The sequence below is a fragment of the Hoplias malabaricus genome, chromosome 10 (assembly GCF_029633855.1).
Source record: "Hoplias malabaricus isolate fHopMal1 chromosome 10, fHopMal1.hap1, whole genome shotgun sequence".
Taxonomy (NCBI): Eukaryota; Metazoa; Chordata; class Actinopteri; order Characiformes; family Erythrinidae; genus Hoplias; species Hoplias malabaricus.
The window spans coordinates 27,070,423-27,085,978 of record NC_089809.1 but is presented as its reverse complement, the minus strand read 5'-3'; the positions used below and the strand labels follow the sequence as shown (position 1 = coordinate 27,085,978).

The following is a 15,556-nucleotide window of genomic DNA, read 5'->3' as shown; positions in this document are numbered from 1 at the left end:
AATCCCTGACCACTGTTCAGGACTTGTATATGTCATTCCCAAGACGAATTGACGCTGTATTGGCCGCAAAAGGAGGACCTACACCATACTAATAAATTATTGTGGTCTAAATCCAGGTTTCAGTTTCATTGTCCAACCCCTGTAAATGATACACTGTGTAGATATGGAATTTTTTCAGATGGTACACTCAGAGGTAGTCCGGTGGCAGCTAGTAAGATATAGTTTTGAGGCTGAATGGCTTTAAAATAAACACCTTAAGCAACCACTATTCAGTGAGCATTCAGATATCAGTGTATGTGCATTGTTGACTGTAGCTATGTCCTATTGCAAATTCAATGTCATTCAACATCTACTACTATGCTCTTCTAAGATATCACTTGTTAAAGACTAAAATCCTTCTTTTGAGCAGTGATCTGATTTTGTGACCAAGTTAAACAAAACAAGTGAGGTAGAATTTACTGTAAACAAAAGAAAAAATAAACAAAACCCCAAAAACAAACTTCCACCTTTCCCACAACAGTATTGAGAATACCATCCAAGGCCACTAGGAGGCACTAGACGTTAAACAGCAGGTCCAGCACTTGCCTTGAATTATTATTTTTTTCCAGTCAACTGATTTTTACACCTACTACCTGTACATATACACACACACACACACACAGATATATATATATATAGATATATAAAAAACACTTACAACAAGCCTTTTTATGTAAAAAGTTTGTCCAGCTGCAAATTAATGTATATAATTTTTTTAATATATTTTGGTAGATATGTCCCTGAGAGAAATTCTTCCAAATAAGAAGCTTTTGTTCAGTCATGTAAATACAACATAATAACAGTCAGGGATTCAGCTTGGCTTAAGTTTGATTATGGAGCCACAGTTAATATGCAGATGTATTAACATGTGCATACACAGTACAATTCAATAATTGCATCTAGGAACTATTAATACTACTACTACTAATAATAATAATAATAACATATTTTATCAGCATAAGCCTAAGCATACGTTCTGCTCTATGACCTGTAAAGGGCTACATGTAGGATTATCATGTCATTTTTGCATTTATTCTTTCATTTTCTGTAACTAATTCCTCTTGTTCAGGGTCTTGGTGGGTTCCTACCAGGAATCACTGTGCTTTCGATGCAGGAACTCATCCTCGACAGGGTGCCAGCCCATTAGAGGACTTCACCCACACACTTATGGACACTTAAACAGCCAATCCATCTAACACATTTAGATTTTGGGAGAAAATTGGGGCACACAGAGAAAACTCCTCAAAAACAGTGACCAGTAGCTGGGTTTAATCCTACAACCCCAGGACGCTTGAGCTGTGTGGCAGCGGCTCTAACTACTGCACCACTGTGCTTCCATGGAGAGTCAGGTTTAAACATTACCGTCTATGGAAGATCTTTACAAATCCTTTGAAAACCATATATAAGCGCCAGTGAATGTAGAGAAAATAACAACTATTACATTACTGTAGAAAAAGATATTGTTCTTGAATGAAGATATTAAAGACTAAACATATATCTGCTTATGAGAACACAGATCACTAAAAGACTGGAGGTTAATCTCCTTTACCACACATTACCACACATTACATACTCGTACATGTAGCCCTGAACAACTCATTCAGTTATCAATGTAAAAAGATCTTTGCTCATACATTTAAAATGTATCATAAAAGCAAACTGCTCACAGCTTTAACATGAAACACCTTCCTGCCTATTCATAAGGTTAAGTATTATTCAGATCCTCTAGACACCAGACAAATATGCTTGGCTTAACATGACTAAAAAACAACTGACATGGTATCTGTTATCTGATAATAGTATTCTAACATTGTGCTGACACCCTAATATAACTGAAAAAAGAGCATGAGTCTACACTGGCCTGTGAAAGGCTTTCTCCCAACAATGCTTCAGAAGCAAAATTACAGTTTCAGTAAAACAGTTAGTGATATTAGAGTCAATATAATTTAAATCACTTCAAAACGTGAACCATTTATACAAAGCAGGTCAATACTATGATGGTTGCAGTTAAGAACCTGATGGTAAGCACGTAAAAGAAGAAATCTCTCTTTGAATCATAAGTGCATGATTGATATCTATGACATCTCACATTAACAGTAGTTAATCAGAAGCCATCTCTGATTTTTGTTCTAAAACCACGAGAAGTGATGACAAAAGACAGCTGTCAATCTCAGTGAGGTAAACAGAATAACGGAATGACAGGTAGCTTGTAAAGGTGAACTGTTTACATTCTTTGGCTCAAGATTGTTCAGTGTGCCTACAGAAATATAGGATCGAAAAAAAATCCCCACAATAGCTTCTTCAAATGTTTTGGACCACATTCACATTAGACAACATGATACAGAATATAAACTTAATCAAAAATGAGCAAAATGATGCATCCTATGCAGATGTACATTGTGCATGAGGTATTAGTTTCTTAAAGCACTGGATTGGAAAGCATTGGTCTTTCCAAATCTTGTTCACAGTTCAGTTGATTACAGACAGCAGCAAGTGTTTCCTCCATTGGATAAGGCTCGTGACTTCCTGAGATGTCACTTTGGGCCTTACGTATCAGTCTGAGGTAGGGTTGGTGCAGCAGAATGCTAAAGATGGGGACCTGGATCACATGAGGCCTGAGAGATTGTGAGGTGTACCAAGAGAAGTTTTTACGTTTTCCTCTTTTTTCTGTGTGATGAGGCAGCTTTTGGCGTGGGATCTTCAGGTGAGCTGGAGGGTTTGCTGGATCTGGAGCAGTCCTGAGATGAGTACAAAGCTCTTTGGCCTGTGTCTGAGCTGTGGGGACCTGGGGCTTGGCCTGAGCAGGAGGCAGACGGCTCTAAGCTGTACCTTCCCTGAGTGTCTGAGGACGCTTTGTGCGGACAGTGTGCCACCATGTGAGTGGCACTCTGGCAGTAGTGGCACTTCTTGGGTTGTGGGGGGAGGCCACACTCTTTGGCATGATGGTCCAAACCACCACAGTTATAACATCTGACAGAAGAGAGAATCTAGGTGAGCAATCAGATAGAAGCCAACCAAATACTGGATGAGTTGAACAAAAGCAGACATCAGGTAAATGGACCAAAGCTGCACTGATAGAGTCAATCAACTGTAACTACAGAGAATAATTACCACAAGGTATCCATAAATTTGGCAACTGTGAGCTGATTATTAACCATATATAAACCATAGGAATAGGAACAAAAACTTGTTTTGATTAGCATTGTGCGACAATTTGTAACATTGATTTCTGTATGATTACAAATGCAGTAAAGTTAGTAAACTGAGAACAAGCCCAGCACTGGTTAAACCTTCTGCCCTTCCAGAGTACAAATCACATCATCCACGATCGCTTAGAGATATCAGTCAAATCTGAACATGACCTACTGATATATACTGATTTTTATTAGCATGGAATTAATTTAGGAATGTGCAATCTGGAATCTATGACAGGGATTTAGGGCTACGGAACTGAAAAAATAATAATAATAAGATTCAGAAAATAAAGTCAGAATTCTGAGAATAATCTCAGAAAAACTCAGAGAAAAATCTTGGTTCTCTTCCACATCAGGACCAGATTGTGATTGGTATTTAAACCTTGAATCGGTGCACAAACCCGTTTATTTAGAAGAGGGCATGTAGTTTCGCAGGATACAATTAACGATCACGAAAAAATGCTAGATGCAGAGCGAGTGGAACTCTGGAGTGACCACGAGGCTCCATCGCGTTACGGCTCATGGACTCGTACAATAAACTAAAGCCTGCTTCACAGTCAGGGGCTGCACTGACAGGGTTTAGTCGTCATTTCGTGTGGATGCGTTTAATAAATAATTCTCTTCACTTCATTGACTGCTTCTTTCACAACTCACTCATGGCGCACAGACTGTGAGTCTGTCTGTCTACATATTGTAATAAATAATAACCCAAACAGTGTTTCTCTAAATATTCTGATTATATTCTCGAAATTATACAGACCCTTTATTTACTCAATTATTCTCAGAATTCTGACTTTATTTTCGGAATCTTTTTTTTTTTGCCGTGGTTGTAGAAATCAGCCTTATTCCACCAAGCACAGACAGAAGGTATTTCTGGTCTTATATATTTCATATGCTGTATTTAGAAATAATAAGTCAGTTCAGCCCATGATTTTCAAATACATTAAATCTCAATGCATATTTAGTAATTTTGCATCTGGCTTTTTGAGAGAAAAAAACATTTCACAAATGGCCCTGATATTGTAGTGAATCATTAAAGCAATAAATTAATTCTGAAATTTATATTGAAACATGAAAACTACATAGTTTCTCAAAAGCAACTTTTTTTCAGAACTATTGGATTGGGAATCCATGTTTTGTCACATTCAATGTTGAACTATATTTATTTGATTGTGGACTCTGGAAATGGCAGCATTTCTTTCAAAACACTCATCTTCCAGAGTCTCTCCCCATCATGCCTCTGCTGTTCATATTTCTTATAAGAGGCATGTAGGGATATCTTCTCACCTGGCACTAAATGCAAACATAAATTTGTCCCCAAAAAGTAGTCAGCATAGGGTTTTGCAGTATTTTAAATAATAATTTTAATTGACATTGTACCTTATTTAACAACAATTATTTTCTTGACCTACACTGAAAGTTTTTGCAACATTAAAATATTTTGGATGCAATAATGTGACTGTTGCTACATCTAATTTACCAGACATTTTTTTTCAGCTGATTATTGTAGGTTTGCCTACAGGTTCTAATAAATTCCAACAGACAATGACATATTTGACTTTCTTTCAACACGCCATGTATTTCCACTTCAAGCTCCTCAGCATGTTTCTATGCCTACATTTTGGGTTTTGCTGCATTTTGAGCTGAGTAACATTTGAACATTTCTAGATATGAATTAACAATATCTTTATAACTTTGGTAGAAAGGTGGCAAATTTAATGCATTCACCAGCTGTTTAAAAGGAAACAAACTTCTGCATGGTTGAGCATGAGGCTTGTGGGGGGTCCTGCATGGTGGCATCTTCAATTAGAGTGTGAACAGGAAGGGGGAAGGGCAGTGGAATTTGGGATTCGTCCTTGCTCTCTGGCCTACCCATCATCCCTTGATCCCTTCAAAGCCAGCATACTTCAGTCATTTTCAGTAAGCTATGTGTTTTACACTTACTACAAACCCATTAGAAGGTTAATGCAGTGAAAATGAGAAAATAATGCATACATCCAATCACCTCAAATTGATCAGAATTTAGAAACCATGAAAAGAACCAAAAAGAGAAATTACTCTGAAGCCAGTGTTTCCCATATTTCTGAGATGAACCAGGGGGAGCTCTGGGGCTGGGCAGTTCATGCAGTTATCCAAACTCATTTTATCATTCTTCTGATTTATTACCAATACTGCAATTAAGATTATGATCTAACTGTGATTTGTTTCTAGAAATTAATTATCCAGGATTTTTTAAACCAAGAAAACCACTATAAATCTCTTTCTGGATTGAGATATGAATGTTGAACATAGTTAACCAATCTATCACATATTTCTGGCTGAACTCTACATTATAAAGCACATGGATATTTTAGGGCATGGAACTGGCTTGATACACCCACAAGACAATCAACAATTTTCTGGAGGTTAGGTTCAATATCTCCTTGTAAAATAAATAGCATAGCCTATAATAAAAATTGCGGTTCCTGTATTTTTTACACTTATAACCTTTAAAATATGATTCAGAAAAAACACATTGAATTTATATTGAAATTGAAATATACTGAATTTGTATTTCAGCTGCCAAATGAATAAACTTAATTAAAATATTATAAGAATATTATGGCCAAAGGTTACGGAGCTTACATTACAAGATGCAAACATCTTGGTGTTTAGAATTCCTTGTTCCTACAATAGAATCTGAAATCTTGCCAACAGTCACAATTAGCATGATATTAGCAGAAAAGTAAAATACCTATGCAGTTTATATTGATGTTTAATCCAATTCATATTATGGATAAAACATGGCTCTCATTTCTCTGCCTAATTTAATACAAGATATGAAACATCACAAATACATTTGGACTTGCTATTTATTTATCAACCAAAAATCATGCTATTACAACTCATGCCTTCACCCAAACCTCAGCAAAAATAGCAGCAATTTAGCAAGGAAAAAAAGCTCACACACAGAATTGTGATAAAACCATGGCAACAGGCACAGACCCACAGAGCAACAGCCTGAGAGGCAGGGCACTCTCTCAAAAGCATACTAAGGGACCACCCATTACTGCTCAAAATAACATGAAACATACAGTAAATATAAGGCATTGTTCACACATTTTTCCAACAAATATAATATCTGAAAGCCCTACAATGGCTTATATGCAGCATTAAAACCATCCCATGACTTAAGCACTTTGAAAAATGCTGGCCTATTTTTCCATGTAACACCAACCATTCTTAATGTATAGAAGAATCCAGATCATCATGGCCTCTACAAGAAAAGCCTGATACTGCACCAGCTGAAAAGAGCTGATGCACAGTTGCCCACTCACCGGTCTCCCTTTGGCTTTCGTTTCTGCTGCATGCTTTTCCCTTTGGGTCTCTTCTCGCTGCCCACACAGTGGGCTCCTCCAGGTCCTGTTACCCGCAGACACTCAAGGCCCTTGGAGGACTTCTTGAAGGTGAACTCCAAAGCTTCTCCTTCCTTCAGACTACGAAAACCCTCCATGTGCAACTTACTCTGAGAGAGACAGAAAAGGAACATCACAAACTATATGATATAGAGGGGAGAAATTCAACCATGTAAGCTAATCAACATATCTACAATGAACACAAATTCCATGTGATCAATGTAGTAGTATTCTATGGGTATTGTGATACACAGATTAATACTTTAAAACAGTGCTGCGAGACATTACACGTAAATATGCTTAGATTTTGTTATAAAACATATGTATCATAAGTATATATTATTTTATTAAAACAATCCCAAAATAAATAAGCTAATAAATATATACATGCCAAATATACATTTAAAAATATATACACGAAATACATAATTTGTGTTATTTTATGCTTTCACCAAATGTTGCAGGTTTGTCTGGGCATTTTTAAAATATTAGCATCTGTTTTACTTCTCTATTAAAAATGTACGATATCATGGTGTAAATGCTGCAACACATTTCATCTCATATGCAATTTGTGCATCATTACATCCCTACAACATTCATAAACATTCAAATAAGTCAGATTTACTGAAAATTAAAAAATAAAGAATGTGTGGCATACAACAACGAACACATGTGGACTCATCAGTAAATTACAAACTTTAATGAATATTAGCATACCACTTTACCAGCTTATTCAGATTTTATTACTAATTCAAATAGATATGAAGAAGTACTGGTATTGTTACACCATATGATTCAACAGAATGTCCAAAAATGTTTTTCCTATCATGTTTAATGTAAGACATAAAAAAATATGTGTAAAATGTATAAATGTATAAAGAGTCATTCATGAGAAACAATTATATTAAACTTAAAAACAATTCTTGAGAACATAGGTTCATTCATCTGGCCAAAATAATACCTTACCTGTTTTATGATACCCATAATAGAAAAATGGATATTAAATTTGGCCACTTAAAGTTATTTATAAAAAATGAAATTCAAAGGTATATGAGAGGTAAGGATTTTCATTCTAAATGCTTTTTCTTGATTGCCAAATTTGTACTTAAAACCAACAAGCAACATTATCAAGAAGAAACAACAATCCAAATAAAAATCTTTTCCAAAAAAGCGTCTTATTACATATAATGAATCCATTATAGCCATAGTACAGCATAAAAATCATAAAAAAAGAACTGCTATTTAATACATATTTATTCTATTTACTGAATTAATATCTAAATATTCAGCAGGCACATAACATTTAAAAAAAATGTTAGCCTATATTATAATCCTGATTAAAGCATTCATCAGGAATGTTTGATGTGAGTAAAATCAATTATGATTAAAAACACATTTATAAATTCAGTAATACCTTATATAATGTGTGTATATAACATGCATCCCAAAGATATACAATTAATAAGTTTTTTTTCACTTTTAGGTCATAATGTTCCAGTCCTATCACAAATCATCACAGAATCATTACGTGCACATAATCACTTCCGTTTAACCAATTTAAAATAACTCAAATTACAATGAATGTGAAAATGAAAAAATACACAAAGATAATTATAATAGAAGTATCAATACTACTAACAGTAAGAATAAAAACATATATATTACTACACAATAATAATAATTCCCCAGCAACAGAAATAGATTTAATGTTTTTTAAATTACATTATACATTATATTCTCCTTTATTAATGTGTAATTATATTATTGCATACGAGTTTACAGCTGGTGAAATTGCTTTTCCTTTATTTAACAATGCATTTAAACTACCTTCTTGTAAATACAAAATAAGTTTCAACTGAGACAAAAAATGTTAATCCTCTCACTTTATAAATTAACCCTAAGTCACTGGCTTGCAGCAGCCTCACTGGCGGCCATCATGGCTGTTTGGGTAATGAATGGATAATAAGAAGACTTGTAATAAAAGAGTATTCCTTGAAAGAAGACATAGCCACCTCTAACATAAGAATACACTGATATACAACAGAACTATAAACAAATAATTTTTTGAAAATCATTTGAAAATAACAGTTAGTAAATATTGTGTATGAAACTTTAAAGTAGTAAATTGTAAAATGTCACAACACATAATATATTTGTTCCTTCTGCTGGGACAAAAAAATAACCATTCGGGAGATATTTATTAATAGAATTTGACAAATTAACAGTAAGATCACAGTATCACAGTATTTATCACTGTTGCTCCAAACGTATTCATGAAAAAGCAAATAATTTATAGTAACCAAACAATTCTTACTTTAGCAAATCAAGCCATTAATAAATTGATAGTTTACAATTACATGCAATGACTGGAGGACTCTGTGAAGTAATGTATCAAACCTATTTTATTCCTAGTTTCTTTTAACCAATATAGCAATGCTTTTAATTAATTCCTGTTACATTTGTTTATAGTTTATGTTTGTGTAAAATATCAGTTTTTTCCATAAGAAAATACACTTAATTCTGAGACAAATAATTTCAATGTTGTTTTTTAAAGAACAGTATCCTATGTTCCATGAATAATGGGCCACATGTGAAATATATCTCTCAGATATTGAAACCAAAAGAAATTCTTATGTTTTAAATTTAAAACAAAACAATAATAACAATTGTATAACGTTTAAAAAACCACAAGAACGGACATTGATTGTCTTTTGTAAAGTGATATTAAATGACATTCTATGTCATTGTTTTCAGGACTGAGCAGAATAATGACAACAACTGATTACAAAATGTTTCTGGCAAGCATGAGGGGCCACTCACTCAGAGGCATTTCTGCTCCTCCCAATAGAGATCAAGCATCTATGGATGACTCACAAGAGGAAGTCACGTGAACAGAAGGTGGCTTTTTTCATCCTTTCTTCTTTTTTGAAGGAAAAGAGAGAAAAAACCCATGAGCAAGAGAAACAAAGCCTGGTATTAGCTGAGAAGGGTGGGGCCTGCATGCCAAACGGTGAAATGGGCTGCTAGTTAATCTTACCAGGGGCCCACACAGTCCTCCCAGTGCACTAACAAAATCAAACCTTCTGAAAGGATGACAACAAACACACCAGAAATGAGTGCAAGTGTCAACTTCCTGCTGCATCTACAGGTACAAAATAAAAAGTAAGCAATTTTGCAGAGTTGAAAATCATAACCAATGCTTTGCTCTTGTTTTTATTCTGTAGTTTTACCTCAGAGAAAATAGTTCAAAAGAAACCCTTCCCCCACTGTCATATAACAGGACTGAGCACAATAACCAGACACTTTGCAGAGGCCCCTAGAAATTGTTTTCATTCTAAAAACAGTTGCAATCGCTTACCAAACCAACTACTTCTTCCAAAAATGTCCCTGAAACACAATCTAATTCTGACTAAATTAAAATATGCAATATGTCACATTCCAAACATGGTAAGCTCAGTTTGGGGAGGGGGGAGAAATCAACCAAAACATGAGCAGTGGCACAGATGAGAGCTAAAAAAAATAATCTTCTGAAACTGTTTGAATAATCAAACTACATACAATGAACCACATATTGTTGGTAGTTTCTGTGTTTTTACAGTGAAAAATGTTTCTCATGTTTTTGCCAGCTTCATTCCTAACATAATTATATTAAACTAAAATAGATTTTCAACTCCTATAATCAAAGTCAATTAGTTTATTTACTAAATGCCATGTAGAAAAGTGATACCTTAACAATCCACACTGCTGTTGTGCAACATCCTTTTAATTTAAAATGTAGGGCTCTTTATGAATATTTATTAACTTTGAGAAGTGATATCTGGCTGTAACGTCAAGGTGCACAAGCAAACAAATCTCAGTTTAAGAGATGTTCTTGTTTTCAGAAATTTACACTGTCAAATTTACAGAGAATAGATACATTTGTTTCAGCTTTGCACAACATCAGCTCACAAAAACAGATTATGTAATTCATGGTAGGCCAGATACCTGTATTAGCCCCTGTTGGCATCAAAGAGAAATTGGGTAGTTATTGTAATATCCCAGGGGGAAAAAATGCATGGTTCTGTAATTATTTTTATAAGTTGCTTTTGTTGGGGGTATTCTTTGAGTTTTCAGTATCTGAATTTGGAAAAATATACACTGTGTTGCAATTATATATCTGTTGAAAAAGAAAAAAAAACATAAGTGATTTATAAACTAATTTAACTGTTTTAATATGTGGGGAAAACTTGAGTTACATTTTTGTATGTGACAGTAACTAAAAATCAGAATACATCCATGCCACTAAACTTGAGAATCTGTTGTTGAAGAGAGGACAAACAGTGGGTTACGGGTTGGACAACACAACACTACTAAGGGACTGAGTAAAGAGTTCAGAGTTGTTTTCCAACATTGGGCTGTGAAACTAGATAAATGCAACTATAGACCTCATATATTACACTAGCGTAACTGTGTGGCATATAGAAGTGTAAATCTTGAAAAACCTGAACAACAAATCATGATGATACCACCATATCACAAAAGAATGTTTTAATAATAGTGTGTAGAGGTACTGTGCACAAATAAGTCTAGACTCATGCTGCTGGTGGCTCTTGGCTTCAGCTCATGGCGGATTGAGTGAATGGTGTCTTTCTTGTTACAACTAAGGTGGTGGTTGGTTGTTAAACCTGCTCCTCAAGAGAGCCGCCAAATGGCTACTGTTTGTTGAAAATGGCGACGTTCACATTAGTCTAAGGTTTAAAAAACACGTTACCGTGAATACCTAATCCCGTCTTCATCTTTTGCAGGAAAGACTAAAGATGTAGCTGGTGCCGAGCGAGGGTGGGGTAGAAGAACCACAACAAGGGTTCGCCAGCGTGGACTGTTTAAAACGTAGCTTGTAACACAACAATAACACGATTGAAATTCAAAAGTAACAGAATGGTGATACGACAGGACTAGACAGTGAGTGTGTGTGTAAGTGTGGTGCTCAGTCTGCTCAGGCCTAATCCTCTGAAGAGTTAAACCAGAACAGGCCTAGAAGCAGCAGAGGAACCAACGTTATCTGCCCCTCTAAGCTCTTTTAGATTTCGGCGGTAAACTTGAGGTGAACTTACTTGGTGAACAAACACATCCAATGGAGGATCAATGGGATTTCCTCCGCGACTAGTCATCGATATGAATCCAAAGCCCATTCGTACATTAAACCACTTACAGTGGCCTGAGCCGAACATGGGCAAGGGGTCAGTTCCTTCCTCAGACTCGGCAGACCTCCGCAGGCTCCCCCGACCATTCCCCACACCTCCTGAAGGTGGAAAGAAAAGAGACACACTTAGCGAGGGCTACATCATTAATAAACCAGTCTTATCCAGTGCTGGAGGAGTAGGATTTCGCTGCTCATTTCTACTCGGGGTGTTTGGCTTTCAACTTCACCACAACCGTACTGTGTTACAGGCTAGGCTACTTATCAGTAAGCCTAAAATGAATATGTAACCTACACCAAAAATTAGACCTGAAACTACGAGCTTAGTGTAGTCTGCTGAAACAAAACAGGTGTTGCCTTGTGTCTTCAACCGCCAACCCGAGGTTAAGGGGCGAGGAGACACCGGCTATATGGTGGTCTCCTCCGGGAGTAAACAGAGGTAAAACCGTGCGGTTCAAACACAAGGCGCCACACTGGACTAGGCTACAACAGCAGCAGCAGCAGGAGAGGGAGAGAGAGAGAGAGAGAGAGAGGGATAGACAGAGAGAGAGAGAGGGAGAGAGAGAGAGAGAGAGACAGAGAGAGAGAAAGAGAAAGAGAGAGAGCAGTGGTCGCTACAACCATATAGGATACCTTCGGCCATGTTTTCCCTTGGCTCCCTCCTTCCAAACTTCTGAGAGTGTAAATCCCTATTTGAAAGCGTTTGATCCTCTTCAGAAATGTAATACAATGCTTTAAACAAACCATAATGTAGCGGGCATGATCTAGCGTGCGCAGTACAACAGACGGTATTTTTTTCCTTACTCCAGTGCACTCCCCCCTTTCACTCCTTTTCTCTCTCTCCGCCCACCGTCCACTTTCTCATGTCCCTATTCCAATGACTCGCATCTCATTTCTCTCCGAGTGAGTGTTCGGAGGCGGAGTTTGCGCAGACTTGGCCTCGGAGCAGCCAATCGTCGTTGAGAAACATTCACCGGGATTGTTCACTGGACACGGTAACTTCTGCTCTGCATCATATGCTTAGAATTGACTTACACACAGCTTTATATTTGTTTACTGGAAAAGAGAGAGAGAGAGAGAGAGAGAGAGAGAGAGAGAGATGTAATTTGAAGTAAGCTCGGTTTTTCTGTATGTGGATCTCTGGCTACTTTGTAAACAGACATTAAGGGCGATTATTGTATTATTGACTTAAAACCGTAAATGGTGAGGTCCGACTCTTTACGCTGTGTCTGTTGGGCATGAAATTTCAGTATTGATAACCAGTGAGGGTTATCGGTATTAGTGATGAGTAAGCTAGGATTGATCAACTACTTTAAAAACTACACTCTATTGTCTAGTCCTGTATCATATTTCAAGTTTGCCTTGTTCTTTATAATGTAACCTCAGGCTGTGGCTATTTTAAAGGCTACAAAATGCTCCCCTAGAATAGCATTAAATCTCAAAAATTCTTAATGGAAAAAGGCAACTCAGAGTGAAAGGATCGCTTCAGAACAAGCCTGAAAAAGATTTAAAAATGTCTGTTAGAAGTTACATGTGCATACTTGCCTTTTACCTTCTCCAGCAGTAAATGCGCTGTAAGTAATTGTTTGCTTACATAAAAATTGACGATCAACCACACTTTGTATGGACGCAGAATGGTTACTGAGATTGTTCCAGTTCAGGGGTCCCACAGAAAGACTGGAGCATTTTTAAACCTTGTGTATACTGTCAATCAGAGGATCAGACAGGAAAAAAACGATATATCTCTTACACGTTCCTCTTCTTTGAAAAGACGACAGACTAAAATCGGCTTGTTGAATTGTGAACGTGGGTTGGACGTGTTTTTTCATCATAAATCATTTCAAGTGAGTATTAAGACTAAGAACTTGTTTATGGTATTTTTCGAAGAATTAAGCAATCATTTTGTACGTGGTGAAAACATATGGATGTACCCAGATTTCTAGAGGAAAGAGATGGCTTCAGAGTGACAGCAAAACAGGTTTTAAATATGTGAGCACCACACATATAAGCATAAAGACCACTTTAAAATATCAGGGAATTATCTGGACATCAGGACATAATTAAAGTGGATTAAACATGCACCAGATTCAGATATGTGTTTGGTTTAATGAAGTGTTTGAATCTGAATTGAACAATGACTGGAACATTGACTTGACTTGCCTCAGACATTGATAAAATTTAAAATAAACGAATGGAAAAACAGGATCAGTTCGAGGTGAGGGGTTTAGGCAGAACGCTTCGAGTTTAGAGTGAGAAACACAATAAGCCCTGGACGAAACAAAAGATCCACTGCCTTAAATCATTTGTTATTCGTTTCCTCCAGGGAAGCGTTACTCGGTTCGCAGTGTGATCTGAATACTGTCGGTGTGTGAAGGAAACGTGTCACGCACTGACTGTCAGCCGCATGTGGGGGATGTTCAAGTGTGGGAGAGTCTCACAGGAATCTCTCTCTCTCTCTCTCTCTCTCTCTCTCTCTCTCTCTCTCTCTGCTTACTTAAAATCTGGGAAGAAAAACTGTAAGTAAACATCAGCGTTTTGAATCCGACTGCTTTTCTTCACGTATTTATATTCCTATATATTCCTCTCTCTGTTTTTTTTGGTAGCCTACCTCTCTGCTCAGCACCTTTCCCAAAGCTCTGGGCTTCTTTAAAGATGAAATATTGCCGTAGGGAATTTTGTATAAGCGAACATAAAGCAGAGATACGACAACAGTAGGCTACTTCACCAAGTATTCCCAGTTCAGTCACATTTCAATGGAATACAAATACCTCATTTTACAGCACATGTCTTAAAAGTGCTTTGTTTACGTTAATAAGCTTGAGGCGACCCAGGGACAACGTGGAAATGGGGGTGGGGTGATCAACGTGAAAATTCACAAGACCTGAAATGCTGTGCACTGCTGCTTAAATAATCTAGCCTCAGCAAAAGCAACAGAAAGCACAATCATTTTCTCACTGTCGTTTTGAAACAACAGGTAGAGCAACAGCCTACTAAACTAATTAGACTAATATTCCATGTTTTTTTTTTTCAGATATGTTCTCTGAATTAACCTAAACACAAATCTGAAGACGTTCTGCCTGATCAAACAATATGAAAAAATTAAATTTTATTTGATTTCATTTTATATATTTTTTCACCTAATTAATCTTTAGGTCACATGACACTTAACCTCAACAGAAAAAAAAACAAACAAACAAAAAAAGCCCCACAAATTAACTGTGAATAAATATGAAAAAGCAAAAGACTTCACATAATGTCTTTACACAGTGATGTCAGACCAAGCAGATAGATTATTACATTTTCCTTGACATAGCTTCACTTGAATGGGTTAAACAACTGACCCACTCAGGATAAGACACTAGGTGTTAGCAGCAGATTGTAGCTTTATTTGAGCAGTGCTCTGCAGGATGTGGAACAGAGCTGAACACCACCCACCTGAAGCTGTGGAGGCAGATCCTGGAGAGCTCATAGTCTTCTTAAAGATATGTTGGAAAAAAGCAAGAAAAATAGAAGAGAAAGAAATACTAATTTTACACTATTGATAATGACAGCTTTATAATGCCTAAAATATCTGCTACAGCATGTTAAAGAAAAAAATCCTTCAAAAATAACATAAACAAATAAATAAAATAAAAATCTGTTTCTGTGTCTTACTTTCCATAGTGGCACTAATAAACAGTGTGCAAGAAGTGTAAGTGGTTTGTCCTTGGTAAGTTTCTTGTATTTGGGTAACCATACAGGCTAACTAG

The 15,556-nt window shown here is 36.5% G+C and overlaps 1 protein-coding gene across 1 annotated transcript; it reads right to left on the bottom strand.

Moving 5' to 3' along the window:
• Nucleotides 1-2,586: 2,586 nt before the first annotated feature.
• LOC136708960 (protein lin-28 homolog A-like) lies at nt 2,587-12,588 on the bottom strand. Its single transcript, XM_066683889.1, has 4 exons — nt 12,441-12,588; nt 11,722-11,909; nt 6,551-6,738; nt 2,587-3,009 (listed from the first exon to the last, which is right to left on the bottom strand). Exons 1-4 carry the CDS (start codon nt 12,448-12,450, stop codon nt 2,688-2,690), a joined length of 708 nt encoding a protein of 235 aa, XP_066539986.1. The 5' UTR covers nt 12,451-12,588; the 3' UTR covers nt 2,587-2,687.
• Between the last annotated feature and the right edge of the window lie 2,968 nt (nt 12,589-15,556).

Excerpts from the sequence above, each read along its gene's own strand:
- LOC136708960 (XM_066683889.1), bottom strand. Across the intron at positions 6,739-11,721 it reads TGGATGTGTTTGTTCACCAA|AGTAAGTTGCACATGGAGGG; the intron begins GTAAGTTCACCT and ends TGTCTCTCTCAG. Across the intron at positions 3,010-6,550 it reads CGAAAGCCAAAGGGAGACCG|ATGTTATAACTGTGGTGGTT; the intron begins GTGAGTGGGCAA and ends CTCTTCTGTCAG.